Source organism: Melanostigma gelatinosum (genome assembly GCF_949748355.1).
Source record: "Melanostigma gelatinosum genome assembly, chromosome: 20".
Taxonomy (NCBI): Eukaryota; Metazoa; Chordata; class Actinopteri; order Perciformes; family Zoarcidae; genus Melanostigma; species Melanostigma gelatinosum.
In genome coordinates, this window is record NC_136653.1 from 7,211,021 (window position 1) to 7,232,089 (window position 21,069).

At 43.2% G+C, this 21,069-nt stretch overlaps 1 protein-coding gene across 1 annotated transcript in view; it reads left to right on the forward strand.

The window, feature by feature from the left end:
- ahrra (aryl-hydrocarbon receptor repressor a) overlaps positions 1–15,902 on the forward strand; it is a 58,028-nt gene extending 42,126 nt beyond the window's left edge. Inside the window, exons 4-9 of the mRNA XM_079292311.1 lie at positions 1,576–1,694; positions 5,567–5,656; positions 9,161–9,299; positions 9,536–9,669; positions 10,785–10,993; positions 12,728–15,902. Coding sequence (XP_079148437.1) covers positions 1,576–1,694; positions 5,567–5,656; positions 9,161–9,299; positions 9,536–9,669; positions 10,785–10,993; positions 12,728–13,871 — 1,835 coding nt within the window. The 3' untranslated portion in view covers positions 13,872–15,902. The remainder of the gene's footprint in view (positions 1–1,575; positions 1,695–5,566; positions 5,657–9,160; positions 9,300–9,535; positions 9,670–10,784; positions 10,994–12,727) is intronic.
- The last annotated feature ends 5,167 nt before the right edge of the window (positions 15,903–21,069 follow it).

A 21,069-nucleotide genomic window follows, 5' to 3' on the forward strand; every position in this document is an offset into this window, starting at 1 on the left:
GTGTGTGTGTGTGTGTGTGTGTGTGTGTGGCTGTCTGAGTCTGTTTGTTTGTGTGTGTTTGCACCTGCAGGAGGTGATGACAAAATACTTAACATTATTACTGGCATTTATGAGTTTACTGAGCGACTGTCAATGCAGTCATCAGCGCTTACCTGATTTCCATCATTCACATTGAGGCCTTTATTTTCACTCATTAACCTGATGTTGCAACCGGGGAATGATTAAACATCAAACATGTACAGATAGAAAGAAAAACAAATGGCTGCATTTGCTTTGCGTGCTTCAGAGTGGAATTAAGAGAAGGGGAACTCTTTCAGCATCACGAAATCGGTTGTCGATCACCTGCGATGCCGAGTTGAACAAAGAAAGGGTGGAGAGATGAGGAGGAGGAGGAAGACGGGGGTTCATTGGGGGAGGAATGGACAGAGGACAGGAGACGGTAGAAGGTTAAAGGGGGAGGAATGGTAGCCGTAATGGGGTTATTCGGTGGGGGTGGGGACTGTACGGAGCATTGGAAGACACATACATACTTAGATAGTTCTTCGTAATGAGGCTATGGTGTGTGTGTATGTGTTGCGTGACTAATCGGTGCCAGCTACAATGAGTGACGGAGTGAAGGGCTGATCTCTTGGAGTCAGCCACATGCCCACTGACAGCACGCCCATAAGAAAAACACGCAAACATGCCTCCGACACGCCACACACACGTCACCGATGCACATGTGACATTTCTGCACGCCACGTCCGTGGAGGCTAATTGCATGTGTAGACACTCTGGCATGGTAGTAGGTAGGCCTTTACTCTACAGCGGAGAGATCGCTGCATGTGTATAGCAGCGGTTGATGGAGCGTGACTCGTTGCATGTGATATTTGTATAACTGAAGTAGATGTTCCTACTCTTTTGAATATCAGATGACACAAAAGGAGCAGGAGAGTGGTGAGCTTTGTAAAGAATAAAGAACATCTCAGAGCCTCGTTTCAGTGCAAATAAGTCGTCCCAAAAGCACTAAATGCTGCGCTCTACCTCACGCTTGGTGTGCCAGTGAGCCTCTGCGTGTGCGTGCGGCCGTATCGTGTGAGAAGAATCCCGTAAAGTCATGAAATCCTCCTCTGTTTTGCCTCGTTAGACGGCCCCGCCGCACAGACTAATACCTGGAGATCACGCAGTGCAAGAGGAGACTGATGCCATTAATGTGTCGGCCACATGTCTGCGTGCCGGTCCAACTCTTATCACTGCTGCATCAGACAGGCTTTTTGGTGGATTTAGAAGCTTTCGGAAATGCAATCATTGTTGTTATCGTCCTCAACTTTTCCTGTGTTGACATGGAAAGTCAAGAGTTAGATGTGTGCTTGATTTTATGTTCCAGACCTTGAATGCAGCAGATATGAGCACATGTCCCTGCATGTATAAGGTTAATGAAATGAAGGACTGGGTTTGTGTTTGTGGCTGCTCTTTTCATCTCCACCTGCACTTGTAACCACAGAGTTTGCTCAGTGCTTTTAGTTTTTGTTGTTTTAACATAAATATGCCCCTCGTTCCAGCCAATTGACTCTTTTCTTTTTCTTTTTTTTACAGCAAACCATGAGAAGCCCTCCAGGAAGCAGAGTATCAGCACTGCATCCTCAAACCCTGAACCCAGGAAAGAGAGCCTTCCACTGGCCACCACAGTCAATGAAAGCAGCCTCCTCCTGGAAGTAAGAAACCACATGGCTGTTGTCTGTATGTGTGGAATAACTCTGTGAACAGAAAGTATTATGTGTGCGTACGTATGCCATCCTAAGTATATTTCAATGATATCACTTTCCACCATGCTGCCTTCAAAACGTTTTTGGTTGCACCCGCGATTAAAATACTCGCTAGCTTTCATTCGCATCAGTCAGGAGAGCATGTGTGACTGAGTGAGTTGGGGAGGGGGGGGGGGGGCTCTTGTGTGTGCATGCGTGTGTGCCCTTCGCCCTTTGCCCTGACCTCCTTTGCAGAGCTGTGGTGTTGCGTGACATACAGGTGAGGTGGGAGTGTCAGAGCTGATGGAGGAGGTGTGGACTCACACATGCTGGCGGCTTTAGCAGCCAGTCAAAGTGTGTGTGTGTGTGTGTGTGTGTGTGTGTGTGTGTGTGTGTGTGTGTGTGTGTGTGTGTGTGTGTGTGTGCGTGCGTGTATGTGTGCGTAAGTGCATCTCTGTCTGGATGCATGTAGTCGTGTGTGAAAGTGAGCAGAAGAGAGTGAGAAGAACACACCACGCCTGACAACATTAATCAGAGCAAATCTAAGATGTATTTTTTGTCTGTTGACCTCAGACCTTTAATCAGACAGAATAAGATTATCATAAGTGCATATAGTTCAGGGTATGACACGTCGTGTCTTTTACATGATACCAGGACACCCAGTCGAACTTGGCTGTGACCAATAACGCACACGATGGATGTTCTTAATATATGTTACATAAAAGTTGAAAATATGTCGTTAGATTCCTAGAGAGGCGAATGTTTCTCTTGAAGGCATCCGAGCAGACAGGATGTCGTAGTCAGACACATGCAGCAGCACGCTACGTGGGAATTTCATTTAGCATCAGATCATTGCTACGCACTCAATACCTTCATGGATGTCTGTCGAACAACAAACCACACTGATCGTCGGCCAACAACTGCGTGCGCACACGCACAGGGGCGAGCTGATCCACTGATGCTTCTGTTAACGTGTTGGGTTGTCTCAACAAAAGGATAGATTGGCCGTAACGATGGGCCGCCTCCCGTTGCGTGACTCAACCTGCACCGGGGCCGCACAGCAAACTGTGCATTAGTTGTTACGGGGATGGGATCCCAAGAGAGGGGCAGGCGGATATGTGTGTTTGTTTGACGCGTACATTTTTCATGCTTGTGTATGTTTGTGTATCCATTTTGGAGGTTGATTCTCATAAGAAACATACAGCATATATTGTATGTTTTATTGTATAGATTGTATTTAGAATTTTGTATTTTTTTATGTTTATACAATATATGTTATATAAAATGTCGAATATCAAAATTTCAAGAGCCAACTTGCTGATGCAATCCATCCAATAGTTGTCGAGACATTTAAGTCAGAACCAAAAATGTCAGCCTCATTGTGGCGCTGGAGGAAAAGTCAGGGAATCACCAAAGTCAGTAGGGATCATCCTCTGGGGACCATACATATCTCTACCAATTTTCATGGCAGTTCATGCGGTACTTGTAGTGATATCTGCCTTCCCTAGAGCCACACCGCTCGCTGTAATGCATTTCTGATGTGTGACTGCGGTCTCACTCATTGACTCACTCATTTTTTTTCCAGACATCATTCAATATATCAGAACCCCATATTATGCTAACCTTCGTATGTGTGTGAAGGATATGGTTTCCTGATGGAAGAAGGTCTGCATGTTTGTCATGACCTCATCATCACTGCTTTCATCTCGCTGTGACAGCGAGACCGAAGGAAAAACCAAAGGAACTCTGTCGAAACAATGAGACACGGCTGCCCCGCCACCATCACCACCACCTCCTCCCATGCTTCCAAATCCAGTGAACTAATATTATATTTTGGGCTCTGCGTGCAAAGCGCCTCTTGCGATTTGTAAGTCAAAGCTTTTAGTCTCCCTGGGGCGGTTACGGGAGCCGGGGGCGTCGTAGTTGCAGATATGTGGCGGAGCAGGCCAGCAGCAGGTGCCTGTTTCCATTACCTAAAGGCTTTAGTATGCGAGGAAGTGAGAGAAATGTGAATGGAGGAAACACATAAAAATAGCATGCAGCACAGTGCAGCCAATAAGAGTACAGTATTTCTTTCTTTAGTACAACTATTTTCTTATTCCAAAATAGAGGTATAAAGGTCTCTCTCTAGGTCTTTAGCTTGGTTGTTTTTCATAAAGAAAATAGAATAATGATTATTTAAGAAGTAGAGGCATTTTTCTACATTGTAAATGCCTCTCTTATTCCAACATAAATGATGGGTGTTGCATTATGTCAAAAATAAATGCACTGTATTCAGCTATAATATATTTGTCATTCCGTCTTGGAAAGCCAGTTATTACAGTAATCAACTCTAAAAAAAACGTAGTGTTTTTGCCTTCACACAGTCTGTCAGGTCTCAAGTCCAAGGCCTATTTGTTCTCTGAAAAATAAAAAAAAGCCCTTTCGAAAGAAAATGCAGAAAATTGACGGTGGCATTTCATTGGCTTCGACGAGGAATGGAGAAAGGTGAACGGGCTAAAAAAAACTAATTGAACCCAACATGTAAATGTTGGCCTTTTTATGGCCTTGTTGGACCTCATAAAGGCAACATCACATCCAAGTATATTCAGACTGTTTACATGTCCATTTTAGAAACTATTGCTCTGTTCACAGACGGACAGGTGTCGCAGTCTGTCATGCGGTCGGGTTGGAGCGTGCATACGGGGAGCTGAGCATTACTCTGCTCGCTAAGGCAATCAGATCAATGTTAGGAGAAAGTGAGGGAGTGAGTGTGAATTTAGAGGCCACAGGGAGATATATGCCACATTGAACACACACACACACACACACACACACACACACACACACACAAGGGGAAGACCTGCATAGTCTCGCAGTAAAATAGAGATGACAGACTCTGGCAGCGACAGTCACGCAAGTCAAGTAGCTTTGCAGTTGTCACGCTATCACAGCTGTGCACAACACACATGCACACTGAAAGACTCTTCCACGTCTCCTTCCCTTGTTTTCCTTTTTTTTCCCCTCTCCACCTCCATCTGCCCTCCCCCCCCCCCTCATTTGACTGAAGCCAGTTATGTATTTATTGAAATTTTCTCTTTAATCAACACTTGTCTCTGTGAGCTGTGCCGGCCAAATACATAATGTGTGTGTGTGTGTGTGTGTGTGTGTGTGTGTGTATGTGTGTGTGTGTGTGTGGGTCTGTGTTTGTGTCTGGAGTTTCTCTGCTTTTAATCAACGTGTTTGGTATCACAAATCAAAGCATGTTAGCAGTCAAACGGAATTAATTATCAAAGTTTCTGATGAAATCCATACATTTAAAAGGGGAGCAAATTGGTGTGTCTGTCATCCTCAAGTTGACTGCTTTAAAAATACCACAAATTGAAATACCGCCAGAAAATATTCTAAAAGGCTTTATTTGGCCCACTCACTTCCATAGCCATCTGTCTTTCATTCCTGCTCCAGTGTCCAGTATTGTTCAATTTTTTGTTCCATTATTACCGGTATTTGCTGTTCTGATAATTATGGAAAGAATGATATAAATGTGCAATAAAAAGTCTGGCTTGAGTCAAATCCTGGCTGCGTAAAATAAATGTACAGTTATGGCTGTGACCACAGTTGGGTCGTAAATAAAAAAACATTTGACTCTGTTGTGTTTCTGCTGGGTGCAATCATGCCATCTAAAGCTAGCTTTGCAAAGACGCCACCGATTAAATCCAGTTGTTTGTGTTTGTCAATTATGTATTTGTTGCACTTGAGTTTATTTGCTGCATGAGTTGCCCTGAGTCACTGCTTATTCCTGTCTCTCTGTGCGTGTGTGCGTGTGTGTGTGTGTGTGTGTGTGTGTGTGTGTGTGCGTGTAGTCTCTTACAGGCTTTGCCTTGGTAGTGAGCAGTGATGGGATGGTATTTTATGCCTCTTCAACCATTGTGGACTATCTGGGATTTCATCAGGTGAGTTAAATGTCTCAAATATATTTTACACATACAAAGCTGAACAAAACATTTATCAACTGACAGACTAGTTGGCAGCATCATCTTCAACTGCAACATTTCCCTGAGACAGTAGGTGTGTTGTACTCAGCCGGTGTTTTTTAGGAACCCAACTTATCATGTTTTTGACTAATTGTCATCCAATGTCCTCGTGCCTGAGGCCGAGGTAACCTGAATCCATGAAACTATTTCAGGAATTTAGGCACCTGACAGCAAACACAGCCAGTATGAAAAATGCTAAAACAATGGTAATATTGATCAATTTCTTGTTGTGGTCTTGTTGTCTGATGAATATACAGTTTTAGGTCATATTGATAGAATGATCATGCTAATTAATATGTTATATCTCAACCTCCGCTGTTTGGACAGGAAGTTACTGCTCCCCACCAAGAGATATTCTGTCCGTCACATTACCATACAATTGCAAATAGTTGTGTTTCTGTACAGATAAAAGAGACGTTAATTAGTGAGCTTTAGAGGTGCTGGTAGGTGGATTTTCATTTGGAGATCTTGATTCCAGTCCTTATGCTAGACTAAGCTAAGCAGTTGCTAGCTTCTTATTTACAGTACAGTCATGTAAATGGTATGATCTTCTAATCTCATCCTCTCTCTCTTATTTACCAAAAAGAGTTCTTTAATAGCTTGGATGCATTATAAAATAAATTTAGAATCAAACAGGTGTCATCATTTACATTATAAGAGATATGCAACACCTAGTTATATACATTTTTCAAAAGGTAAGCTAATAAATCCACTCGTGGGAAGCCTCTCGTGTTGCCCCTTCTCAAAGTCAACAAGTGTCAGAGGTCTCCGCCATCATTCAGAAAGTTCACTATTTCACTTTTTCACCCGCAGACAATGTTTTCTCTTCCATCCATCCCCTTCTACTTTCTTTCCTTCCCATGCTACGGCTAATGAGTCAGAGTAAAAGTCTCTCTTTCAGTCTGCCTGATAACTCTATCTAGAGGGGCAGACTGAACCCTTTAAGTCACAGCTAAGAGGCCACAGGAAGGTGAAGACCCCCGTTTCACCCTGAGATACACACTGTGGGTGTCGGTGTGTGTGCGGGCACTGATAAGTCACCAACGGTTTAGCTTCCTTCCTCTCCGGCAGCTATACCCAGCCAGTCATTAATTATGGATGATGTCAACACAGGCTTGCCTGTACTGCGATGCTAAAATCATCTCCCTCCTTCAAAACCATGAATAAAGTGCTTTTCACTGTTAAAATCCCTCCTTTGCCCTCATGTCTGCTCACACACACACACCTACACGCACACACACACAGCACATTGACACTTTTGGGGTGGAAATTATTCTGCTACAGCGCTCCCACTTGGCTTACAAGCAGACCGGGGCAGTAACCCAGCGCCATGAAATCGACATGCGAACCACAGCGGTCTGAAAGATCCTGCCAGAGCGTGTGTCTGTGCGTGTGTGTGTGTGTGAGCAGGGTGGCATGGGAGCAAGTGGAGACAGACAAAGGAAATTAAAACCGTCAAGTGCATGAAATGTGTGTGTATGCATGTGTAAAATAAAAAGGAAATATGTAGTATATATAGTTCATATTTAAGACTACGAGCTATGCTATGCTAACGGCTCTGCGAAGCTGCACACAGGAACAGCGGCGTTTTGAGCTAAACGCTAAGATCAGCATGCTAACATGCTCACAATATCAATGCTAACATGGTGAAGATAAACAGGTCAAATGTTTACAGTGTTCACCATCCTAGTGCAGCCTGTTAGCATGGTAACATTTGCTATTTCGTACGAAACACAAAGTACAGTTGAGGCTGTGTGATAAGTTTGGAGGTACTAGACAAAGTGAAGTTTTAAACTAGTGGTGCTGGATGAAAAATCAGGGGATTTCCTCTGGGGACCTTGTATTTCTGTACAAAATTTAATCGCAATCCATCCGATATTTGTTGAGATATTTCAGTGTCAAATTCAATCAAAATTCACCAAGTCACACCAATACAACCACACAACATCTTTTTTATTTTACAGAACATAGCAGTAACAGTAATGTAAGTTCTGTTCATACTGCCAATTGTTCATCAATATGTGTGAGTTAACAAATGCAAAAACATACTCAAAAGAAAGAGCCAAAGCAGTTTGTGTGATATGCTCATGTTTGACCAGAGTCAGACGATCACTGTTTATCTATACATCAAATTAAAATCATGTAGTTCTCTGTACTGAAATACAGGTGACTTTAAATACAAACTGTTCTATATGAGAAACCGAAGAATGAATGAGTTGTTGACAGTCTGTCCTTGCAGTACATAAACCAAGTACTCACGGATCACCATGTTATATTTCAGAGACTGTCCCCAAAACATTCTCTTAGCCTTTCCCACATTTCTCGCAAATAAGCTATTGGTTGTTTTTAAGTCACATAGTTTGCCTCTAAGGCCTTGACAACATGTCACATAATTCTGAGCCCACAATTGTAGTCAGAAGGACACTTATCCCTAATATACCACAGGAAAAAAAGAAAAGGGAACGCTTCACTAAGTAACACCACAAGACAGCCCCGGAGAAGAGCAGAAAACCTCCACTGGCCTTTGATCCCATTTGTTAGCCTTTGAAGGGCAGCGAAAATATCACTTATTCTCTTTTCTTTTCCCCCTCTTCTTTTCCTCCCTGCATTTTTTACGAGAAACATAAACAATAGTCACTCGATCCGTCTGTCTGCCTGACTGCCGGTAGGGAACCAAAACCACAGGCCGAAGAGCCCGCCGAAGACGGTGGGAACAGATTGTGTTTTCAGAGGCAGGCGATCAAAAACCCTCGCGTGCCACCAGTGTGGAAATTATGGAGAGAGTGCAGGGAGGAGGGAAGAGGAGAAGGCTGAACGTTTTAGTGAGGAATCTGTCATGGAATGACAGAAAGCAAAGCTATTGCTGGAAAAGAGCGAGAGGCATGACGAGAGTGGGCTGGAACCCCGCTCACTCTGTGTGTGCGTGTGTGTGTGTGTGTGGATGGGGAGGGCAAGCTGGGCTGGACTGCTGTTCGAGAGCCGGTGTCACGCGATGTTTGACAAACACAGCTGCCCTCGCTGGCCCTACAGCGGCCCTTAGACTGTTACAGTACTAAGTAAATGCTCCTCTGTGTGTGTGTGTGTATGTGCAGAACACATATCTATTGATGCAGTGTGCATGTACTGTATGTTTCCGGGGACTTTGTGTGTACAGTATGGTCCTTATGAGTGTATCGGGGGAAGTTAACATGCTCCCTGGGAATCCTGAGGCAGGCTGAGTGTATCAGAGCAGCAATAGCAGGAATCCCCCGTCTAAACAGCGTCCACCAGCTGCACTGATGGCAGCACAACGCAGCCCAAAGTCAGTCTGTTGCAATCTCATGTTTCTGAAGACTTTCATGAGATGACAAAACAAAGAGTCTAAAACTGGAAATGTCCTTTCCTTGACAAACGTACTAAATGCCGTTCAATTTTCCCCGGCAGACTGACGTGATGCACCAGAATGTGTTTGACTACATCCACGTAGACGACCGCCAGGAGTTCAGACGCCAGCTCCACTGGGCCATGTGTCCTCCGCAGGGGAATTCGGCACACCAGGACGGCCAGCTAGCTGCAGGGGCCGGTGGGTAGCTTACTGGGAAGGGATGAACCAGTTCCCTTGGGCAAACTGTTGGGTTGAAATGTGGATATGGGTTTGATCACAGACATTCTTTGTTACATTTTTAAATGTTGAAGTTCTGCTAGTTACTCTTGAGATCTAGAGTATGTCTATCTCCCATTGTAGGTTTGACACAACATTTGCAGTTGAAATTAAACTCTTCTTCTTCACCTCCTCCATCTTTCTCCATTACATTTCAGGTGAGGACTTTGTAGTGAGCAGCCTGTTCCATTCTCCGGAGGCAGGGGGAGTTCCTCCTGAGCTCTCCTGCTTTCTCAACAGGTGTTTCATTGCCAGAGTCCGATGCCTCTTGGACAGCACCTCCGGATTCTTGGTGAGTGGTCGGAACAGTTAGTTTTCAATTAACGCATTAACGTTTACGTAGAAAAGTCCAGAGATATGCAATGAAAATTAAACCATGGACTAATTGTTGCCCACTTTCTGGGAGAAGACCCAGGCCTATAAAAAGTATTATGACCCGTTCTTTACAGCAAAACTTATTTTTTAAATTGTAGTGCGTACAGTTATACATAGTTGTATTATGAGGTAATTGGGTGCCTGGACACAGCAGCAGAATAGGAGTCTGGTTCATCCGTCGGGGCTGTGACTAGAGTGGTTTGGAGAACAGCAGTGGAAAAGTTCAGGGCCATGATGACAAAGCAATAAGCATACGGGTTTGGACCATTTCATCAGGGTCATTAAAGTTCACTGTCACCAAGTCTGCTCTGGCTGCACAGACATTTTAGAAGGCTGATTTATTCTGGAAGCCTTTATAGCCAAGTAGTGAGCAAATGGTGAGATGCTTTCCTGATCAGCCAACATAATTGCAGGCACACAAAATATTAATGTAATGCATGTTTTATTGAACATATCTGCTCGCCAGAAGCTTAATAGATGGCGGTGGGTCTTTGGTCCAGACTGAAATATCTCAACAACTAATTTTCTAATTAGCAAATGTTAGCATGCTAACAGACTGGAAGCGGACCGCTAAACGACCCTTAAATTATCTGCTAAATAGGCCAATTATGTGCTAAACATCAGCATGCTAGCATTATGAGCATGTTAGCATGATGATGTTAGCATTTAGCTCAAAGCACTGCTGTACAGCCTCAAAGAGCTTCCAGCTCAGCTGTAGATGCTTAGTCTTGTTTAAATACTATTGTGGTTCCCAGTGTGTGTATGGTTCTTTTTATTAAAGATGACATAAAGACACAGTGTCTCGACTGTATAGTAGGCTACACTGTGTTTCAGTACAAGTCGACACTTCCCAATGTTTCCTGGAATCAAATTGAAAACCAGTTTAAAGAGAAATATAACAAATGCAAAAGAAGACAAGTCAATGTGAACTTTCAAGGGAAATGAATAAAAATAACATGTAAGACGTTTGGAAGACCATAGCCTAAAGATCATGTGTTCAAACCAGTAAATTCTTCTTCTCTTCTCTCCCAGACTATGCAGTTCCAGGGTCGGTTGAAGTTCCTCCACGGTCAGAAAAAGAAGTCAGCCTCCGGGGCTCTGATGCCTCCCCAGCTGGCTTTATTCTGCATAGGTGTACCCCTTCTACTGCCCTCCATCACTGAGATGAAAATGAAGAACATGTTAATGCGGGGAAAGAACAAGGGAGGAGGTGAAGGGATGATCTCCTCACTGGAGCATGGGTGAGAGAACCCGTACAGTCCATGAGCGTCATCCTTGCAACGTTAACCAAAGTTAAAGGAATGATGTATATTCACACTGTGTCTTAGTGTAAAGCCACTGATTGTTTTAATGGGGGTGCTATACTGTAATTAAAGGTCAAGCTTTTTAACACAAACTTGATATTTCAGACACCTTTGGTCCTTTGATGCATTTTGGCAGCTTGTTATCTCCTCTGGAGATTACACTGATTTGCCTGATGGGGGTGCTAGAAGAAAAGGTCAAAACTATAAACATCAAAAGGCCACATCCGCTACATCAGAACTGCCCTCATAATTCATAAGGGCCAATATGTTTACTTTGGTAAATAAGTAAAATCATACTTTGTGACTACCTTGAGTGAGATCCATGAGGCAGCAGTACACAAACATATTCAAACACTCTAACAGTGTTAGAGTGATGAAAAATGGGCATCAGTCCTCGTGTATTATTCATTCTTTAAATCATTTCCAAGATATACCAGCGTATTGCCCAGCAACAGCTTTATGAACACAGACATAAGCCTTTTCCTCGCCCAGCAGGCTCCGACACCAAACCATACGAGTGCTGGATGCCTTACCTGTGGCCAATTAGGAGCAAATACATGTCCCAGCTTGGATGAGGCCCTCTGCGCTTCATGCATCATTAACAACTTTGGGAGGCAGAGCGGCCAAGAGTTGAGCTGTAGTCAGAGAGCAGAGCCCCACCACCCCCTCTGCTGTTCATTCCTTCTAAGCATCATCCAGGTTTCTTGAGAAACATACCAATTACTTATAAGTGGACGGCATGTTGGCTGGTTGGATCACAAGGAGCTCATAGGGTTGGGTCTTCAGTATGAGAACACAGTGTCATGTTCAAAATACATGGCAGCTGGGAAACGCTTGAAAATGTGTATATTTACATAATGTTTTTAAAAAGACAATGTGTGCTGCCTGGGTCCAAAGAGGTAATACTACTCCAAAGCCTTATCTTATCAATATAGTGTTATGTGATCCAGTCGGCCCTTTTCACACCAATCATTTTGACATGTAATTGCAGGGTAAACACAGGTGTTTTTAATCAATTGTGGCCCTGGTACTGTGCATGCTGGCTCACTGGAATGGCTGTGGCATGCTAAATAGAATGAGGGCATAATTATTTTTGATCAATTACACCTGTGTTTACCCTGCTGTGACACGTCAATGCTGTGAAAAGCTCCTGTTGAGAAAGAGCAAAGAGCGGCAAAAGACAGTCAGAGTGGGGATTCACGGGAGAAAAAAACTTGTTTTGAAGTCAAAGTTTTGCCATTACAATCAGAAGTTTGAAATGGCCAATTGTTGTCCTGCCAATTAACTTGGATTGCGGGCCATCATTGATCTTTGGGCTATGGATGTTGACTCTGTTCTCAATTTTCAGATGAGTTGAATCCTGGAAAAAATGAGTCACTTTTGGAATGATTCTCTCGTGAACTTAAGTGAACCAAACCTAGATATTTGGGCTTTGAGTCACTCATCAATCAGTAGAATAAACAATCAGTTTGTGGACGATCCCATATGGATTTCTGGGCGGATCAATGATATTTCAAGAGACCACCTCTTCTTGAATGTCCTCAAGGACCACAGAAACATTGTATAATCTACTGTGATTGTTTTGTCATCTTGTTTTGTGACTAATGATATCCTTCTTCCATCCCTCTCTCCTCCCCACCCCTCTTTTCATGCCTCTCCTCTCCCTCACAGTGAGCGAGGGGAACAGCTCCGGAGGCATTCCTTCGGTGGAGGAATGGGCGACATAGCAGACCCAGTCCTCCTCTCCTGTCCCACTCCTGGTGCAACCCAGCGGGGTCACCACACTCCCTGGACCCCGCTCTCCAAAGACAACCTCAAGTACCGCCCTGAGGGTTACTACAACCAGGAGGAGCCCCTCAACTATTGCAAGACCACCATGGCGTCCCATCAAGGTGTTAGCCCAGGCCTGGGCTGCGGCTGGCCCCTGCGGCCGAACTCCGGTCCCCTCAGATCGGGCCAGGGTGTCGGCTACATCCCCTCGAACCGCATGAACAAGGCCGGCCAGTGCGGGAAGCCATACCGCCTTTCCCCTAACTGCCACAGCGGCAGAGGTGGCGAGGTGTTTGTCTCTAAGCTCTACGGGAACGTCCAGATCCCCACAGACCCGGATGCCTACTGCGTGGACCTGGTGAAGAACGAGAACGGCTACGGGGAATGCTACGATGGCATGATGCCCGAGATGCAGCCCATCAAGGTGGAGCACGACTCGGACTCTGAGAACGGCTGCGATGCCTACGGGCGACCCTGGGCGTGCCGCGACCCAGAGGCCGTCGACCGCCGCTACGGCAACGAGGTATACGACCAGAGCTCAGGCCTCCATCTCAAATCAGAGGCGGAATATTATGATCCGCAGTACTCGCCCTGCCAGCGAGGGAAAGCAGGAATCAGCCCACCGTACAACAACGGCAACTATCAGAACTATGCAGTCAACAACGGCGGGAACACAACCGGACGTCTGTTGAAATGTGACAAAGACTTTGGCAATCACAACGACAACAGCCAGTTTAGTCCTCAGAGACTCTCTCACTCCGACTCTCTATGCAGCAACCAATCTGTCAACCTCATGGACTCACACGTCTATCCACAGGACCCTCACAAGGCCTACATGCACCCGGACTACAACAAGCATGGCACTTACGAGTTCAAAGGTCACGGCCTGGTCCATTCCATCAAGCGGGAGCCCATGGACTCCCCACCGTGGTCTGAGAACGCTCACAACATAAGCCAGTCCATGATGGTTGGTCCGAGGAACATTATGCCATGTGTGATGAGCACGGGGCACCACAAGTCCAGTCCCTACATTTATTTGCCATAAGAGTGATTGGAGCAAACACAGCAGATCATTTCTCTCACACACACACACACACACACACACACACACACACACACACACACACACACACACACACACACACACACTCTCTCAAGCAATCAGTGTGCATTAAAGTACTTTGTATTGCGCCAAATGCACCAGCATTACAAAAGGATTCCCAGGACATTAACATTTAAGTGACTTCTTCTTCAGTCCGATGAAGAGGTCACAAACAAGGCTCAGGTTCTAGTGTTCGTGTTGTGACAATCAAAAATAATACCTTGAATCCAGTTTGTGGATCGGCGATTTAGTTTTTAAGGGATACATTTTGTAGTTGGTTCCTAGCACTTTTGGATTTCGTGAGACAATTTATGTCTGGAGACACAATTTCATTTTAGTTTTATGTGTTGTGCACACCTGGCTTTTGTGGGAGGAACAAAGATGTTGCTGTAAAAAGAGACTTTATTTTTAAAACGTTGTACACAGGAGATGACTTACACCTGCTGCTGGGCTTATCAAAGGAGATGGCACACAGTCAGTGATAACAACTTAAAGGATGATCTGCTTTGATGGTGGTTCTGCATGTTTTAGTGCGTCAACATCAGCCTACCTTTTTCATGAATGCCCCCAGTGATCTTTGAATGGAATCTCGTGGTTTCTATGCATTTTAGACTTGTATTAAATCAACTTTCAGAGACTTGAAACTTCATCAATTGCAGTAAAGAAAACAGTTTGGTCCCTCTTCATTCATGCATTCCTGCAGCTGCAGAAAATCTGTTTTCTAAATGCATGACACAACCAAATTGATATTTTATTCACAACTACTTTGTTTGCTCAAGATTTATGACCTGAATTTGATTTTCCAAGATCATAGCGTGCAATGCTGTGCTTTTGTCAGAGCGCACATTTATCCACCACAAAGGACAGTTTAACAACAACAACAAAGGTTTCTCCTTGCAAATGCAGAAAGCTTTGGAAAACGTTTTAGTTCATAGACGGAAACATGTAAAACTATTGGCCAAAGCTTTAAGCATATTCACTGCATCTGTTTATTAAACTAGAAACTGAATACATGAGGGGGCGGATGAAGTACCACCACCTGTGGTTGAAGCATGCACTCCTTGGCTCTGAGGTAAAGGATCACACTTGAATTGCCCTTTAAGTTGCAGGACCTAAGATGAACTTGGACCTAAGAACGATGGTCTGCACCGCTTAAATGACCATATAATTACTCAGTTGAAGGTTTGTTTGGACGAGGTAGAAGTGTTTGAACTGAAGGGAAAGAAGACTTTTGTTAATAGGTTCGATGTTATTCTTCCAACGTGCACAATCATTTTTATCATATTAAGTCATGCAACCTGTCGAGCATACGAATAATGAATTTATTTATGTCATTTTATGTCAAAGCTAATGTTGTACAGTTTGGTTTAGTGTTCATGGCAAGCGCAGCATTTTAACTCCATACAGCCTGTCTCACTGCAGACACGACACATTTCCTTTTGAAATGAATATACACTTTTCATGTCGTCGTTTGAGTCCGAAAACATCCGACCTTTTCGTCACAATCAATGTTTTTGCACAAGATGAATTAAAAAAGCACCAAATTGATTCGCTGTTAGAGTCTCAGTTCTGTGGAGCTGCTGTTGTAGTTTCGGAATTGCACTACTGGGAGTAGTTCAGTTGAAGTTCAGCCTACCCAGACAGGTTTTTGAGACAACTGTACACGGTGTCACTGTTTTGACTTTGTCTTTTTCTCTCTGTGTGTTCATTTCAATAAATGTTTGATGATTCGTATTTATTGTAAGAGGCAAAAGTGTATAATTTTTCAAAAACTACAGTTTTGAAGGCTTTTCTGTTTCACTAAGGTAAATAAATATGCCTTTTTTTTCTTGCTATCTTTTTTGACAATTGTTATAAAAGTCATACTTGTCTCATGGAGGAGGTAGCTGCAAGGTAGCGAACACAGTGTACATATGCAATGTCTTCCAATGTTTCTACGTGTTTTTGCAAATGGGACTTATCTATTAAAAGACTTTTTCTTGATATGCAAACTCTGGGTGAAGTGTTGTTCTTTTGCCACGAGGCAGATTGAAAACAAGGCAACCAATTACTGCCAGCTTGGTGGGCGAGTAACATATCAACATGTCCCACATGATGGCATTCTGGACTACCACCAAAAAACAAACAAATCCACAGTAATCAGATTACACATAACTAGTCACTTAGACCTTTTTAGAGAAGACATTTTCACTTGCCGCAGTAGGAAAAGCACAGGTGTAAATAATGGAATTAATGATGGCTTTGATTTCAGGTTTCTGGTGTCGTGCATGCCGCCTCACTCTCATAGTGACACCTGTGCTTCTCCCGCTATCACAAGTCAGATGTCTGCTGTGAGAAAGGCCTGTGTGAATATTACACAGCTGTGAATGACAAGCATACTAATCTTTTAGGATTTGCAATAGATGAGTGAAAGCGAGCAGCAACATGGCTTTGTGCAAGAAACTCTGCAGAAGATGGTACAACGTTCCAAGGACTTTTTCATAGTAGAAATATACATATTTCCTTAACAATGCCAAATGAAAACCATGGAGCTCAAATCAAGTAATGTGAAATAATCTCATGGTTTCCTGCTCTCATTAACGCTCTCCAGAATTAAAAATTCCCAAATTCTATGGTTCAATTAACAGCCGTGTCTCTTTAGCAGCTTTTGAATTTTTCACGTACACCAAATGTGGTCTCATTCTTCAGATTTGTGTCTCTATTAATAATAAATACTCAGCAGAACAGGATACAGAGTATCTCTAGCCACATTGCCTGTATGATTAATGTGTTGTAAAGTTGGCATGACAGCTCCTTCACACGATCTGAGAAACTCAACACCAGTCTCTCACCACTGTCTAGGACGAGAGCTCGAGCCAGGGGAATGTTGGCATCCACGGAGAGGTATAGGGCGAGAACGGGAGCAGGGAGCAAGAAGAGGCAGAGATGTAGCCTAAAAGCTGTGGTGAAGTCCTGGTCCAGGGAATTCTATCCTACGAGGTAATTAATTGCGTTCACTTGGCACATCGGGTTTAAAATCGGCCCTGAACATTCACTGTCTACTTTATCCAGTGTTCCTCCCTCTGGACAGAGGAGCACTTCATTTTTCATATGAAAGTTGCATTGTAACAGAGAGAATCTGATCTTTCATCATTACATGCATTAAATACTGTAGATTATATTGGCTCTAAAAGCCCCCCAAAAAAATCACTTACCAAGACTAATGAAAATTACAGTTTCAGCTTGAAATACAACTATTTTCCTTTTCTAAAGTCAGTGACATCTGATTTGCTTATATTAGATGTAAATTGGGTGAAAGGAAACTTCTAGGGTGATGCGGTTGCAGATAGTTGGACACAAAATAGAGGTTTCGGAATAAAGCAAATGGTGGGCGACCTATAATTACAACACTGGAACATGTAAAAGTATGCATTAATATGAAGAAAATAACTGAAATCACACCACATGAATAGCTACTGCAGGACGAGCGTTCAGCACTATTTGGCACGGTGGCCACATTCAAAACCTCAGGTTATATGACACTGTGAATTTTTCTCTTTTGCTTTAATGCAACTGTAACACCACGAAACAAAATCACACATTCAATAATTGCTCTTTAAATGACCACAATGTGTTATATATTTGCACCAAGAGAAATATAAAGATTACATTTTTTGTATTTAAATTGCGTGGGCACTTGGCCAGTTAGGGCCACAGAAACACAATCATGTGCACGTGTCATAGGCATGATGAGTATAATAGCGACGTCCCAGGTTTGATTGCGAACAGACTACCGTACTAACTCATTTTTAAGAATAAGGCTTTTTGATTCCGTTAATTTTGTTATTTTAACCTTATTTGAAGCAATAGAAACAACACAACCTGAAAAAAGATACCTGCAATATTTTTATTTTATTTTAAAAGTGCTGTGAATGAAGATAATAAACGATAGAGTGGAACTTCTGTGGTTAAAATATCCTCTGCTAGATTTACAACAACAATGGAGTTGATGCAATTGCTAAAATTTCAAATGACCCTGCATCAAAAACCACAGAAGTCACTCACGTGCACAATATTAATAATGGATGGCCATGTTAGTCTATGTATGTGTCCGGGGGTTGGAAGATAATTGCTATCGAAGCTACTATTTCTCCATTTAAAACTACACTTCCCTTACAGTAAGTGTACGCCAAACAAGGTGAATTCCTCTGGTTACCAGTATGTTGTTGATTCACGATGCAACAAGTTACACAATGGCCATATGCGTGTCAGCGTTGGTGTTTTGTACACCCATGTAGACCCGGACAGTAAAGAACAGTACAGAAGAACTGTTCTCTTCCTCTTGGCTTAAAACATGCTCTATCCAATTAAGATATTACTTCCTCCTCCAGTTGCTGTCCTGAGACTGAACACTGTGTTCACTTGGGCTTTCACTTGAACAGGAACTTAACATGCATTTAATCTCAACAGTAACATTTGGGTTTCCCTCCCTGGGCACCTTTGTGTGTGCGGCAGGGCTTGTTGTGACAGGTTATGTGTAACTGCCTGAAAACGAATTAGTTTCATTACTTGGCAGTTGGCAAGGAGTGGCACAATATCATACAGGGGGGATAGGAAGGGCTAAATGGTGTTAACATAAGTGTTTTTGATTCATACAGTAATAAACAAAAAATGGTCCACAGGCAGCGTTGTAGAGTTTAATAGAAAAAAATAAGTTTTTGTGAAAGGAATAACTACATGAGTACTGTTTTTGTTTTGCTCACCAGACATGCACCCACAATGTGGACACTGAATATTCAAAGCTACAATGGTATCCACCCCACTAAGTGCAATGTTAGACAGAGCCGAACAAGGAGGAAGCGTAGCGCTTTTCAAGCTCTATAACATGAATTACATATGCAATTGTGCCCCTCTGACATACACACAGTTTTCTTCACAAGTGAGTAACAACTAACTCACACGAAAACTGTGTGTAGTATCTCTCTCCCGCTTTCCCCCAAAGGAAGACTTTGCTTTTGTCTCACTGCAGTGAGACTGATGATGTGACAACAAGAGAGCAGAGAGCACATCCAATCAAGAGCGAGGGGGAGACTGCTTTGGGCAACTGTAGTGTAGGCAAAGTGTTTGATCCTTGTTGACAGCTGTTAGGGGGAGGGGGTGTGTGTGCAGACCAAACCTATAATCCTATATACCACGCAAGGTTGCGTGACCGTTCATACCCCACTCTTTGCTGCTCCACACATCATTTGCCCGAATTGACCACACACACTCTCACACACACTAGTACACATTCATATAGGCAGATGCACCAATGCATACATAGACACAACAAAGTCCACATCTCCTCTCCCCATATCCCCCAGTGACAATGAGGAGAATCCTTGAGGGTATATCACAGACATGCATGTACACACATGCATGCACATTATCATGCACATATACACACACCCTACCAAGCACATGGGAGACAGTCACGCAATCCCCCGCCCATCACCCCCACAACCTTGCCACTTCTTGCTTCCCGACTACAATTAGCTAATGAACTATGAACAGCACCTTGCCTTATTGCTTACTTTCTTTAGCTCTGTCAAAGCCTCTAACGCAGTAGTGCCCAACCTTTTGTTGTTGTCTGATCTATCCCCACAGCCCTGTCAGAAGAACTCAATGATCGCTTTAAACCACCCATCATGTTCCAAATGTATTCACTGAAATTAAGTTTGTTAAACTGGATGTTATTTAACACAATTAAATCAGTTTTTCATTTGCACTACTACCAAACGAAAACTGGATGTTTCAAACATTTACCCATTACTTTTAGCTATTTATTCTGACAATTCATAACTTTATCAATAAGCCATTTCAGCCATATTTTGCGGGGTTTCCACCATTTCCAACACTTTAGGCTAACTATTGCAACTGTTTTTTTCGAGCGTAGCTTTTGGCTGAACAGGTTATCCTACTTTCAGCTAACAATTTAAATTATATTTCCTACCTTTAGCTATTTCAACTGTTTATCCTACTTTTAGCTGTCTATTTCAAACATCTACCCATAACTTTTGACGATTGCAATCATTTATCCATCATGTGTAGCTAAGTATCAACCACCTATCCACGATGCAGTACATTTACCTAACGATTTCAACTGTTTATTCACGACTTTTAGCTATTCATTTGAATCATTATCCAGTATTTTGCTCACTCTTTCTGCACTGCTAGCTTGCTAACTACTTTTCAAGCAGCCTCAGTCTCTAGGTGTCCAGGTGTTACAGCTGATACGGACATTACGTATCACTGTAATAGGTTTGTAATTTTGACTTTGTCAAATAAATTGAGCTCCTCTAAAATCTTTCCAACCCCCAGGGAACCGGAGAGGTACAAGTATCCCTGGTTGGGCACGACTGCTCTAGAAACTCAGAGGAAATCGAGTTGAAGAAGAAACAACATTCATATTTCCAGTCCTGGGGATTTAAAAATAAACTTCAGCATGTGAGTTTATTCGGTGGGATGCAGTGTAAAAATGAAATGGTGTATGTGCCCAGGGGCGACCAGCCAGTTGAAAGGTTACTGAGGTGCAACCTGGTGATTCATAAACTAGATATGCAGGCCGCAGCTGACACAAATGTACGCATGCACACAACACACAAGGAAAGCGTTCACAGATACACAAAGGGCTTTACAGGAATGTCTCAGGAAAGCAACTAAATCAACCCTCTACTGTGTATCTCACATGCATCCACGAATACATGCTTTATTGTCATTATGCACTCCCACATTCAATCCCACGGCGCAAGGCCAGCAAACATGATCTGAACCTACAGGACTAGCGAATGCTCTAATAACTCCCGGGTGAGATTAGGGGGAAGAGTACAGTGGGATTATGGAGCCACTGCCAGCACTGTCTGTTTTGCAGTTTGTTTATCCTTCAGTTGGCTGATTCATCTGCGAGGGTCACCAGAGGATAGACGTTTGAGCTGCCTCGTATGCTGGCGAATGCTTCTACCTACTGGTCACGACAGCACACTGCAACTGAGGAAGAGTCAAGTCTTATTAAATCACATCGCATGGCACGAGCTTTGAAGCCATGTAGAATATTTACATCGGAAGATGGAAGCGGCTGTTATAGGAAAGCATGATTCTGTATCCGTATCTGGATTCATTGATA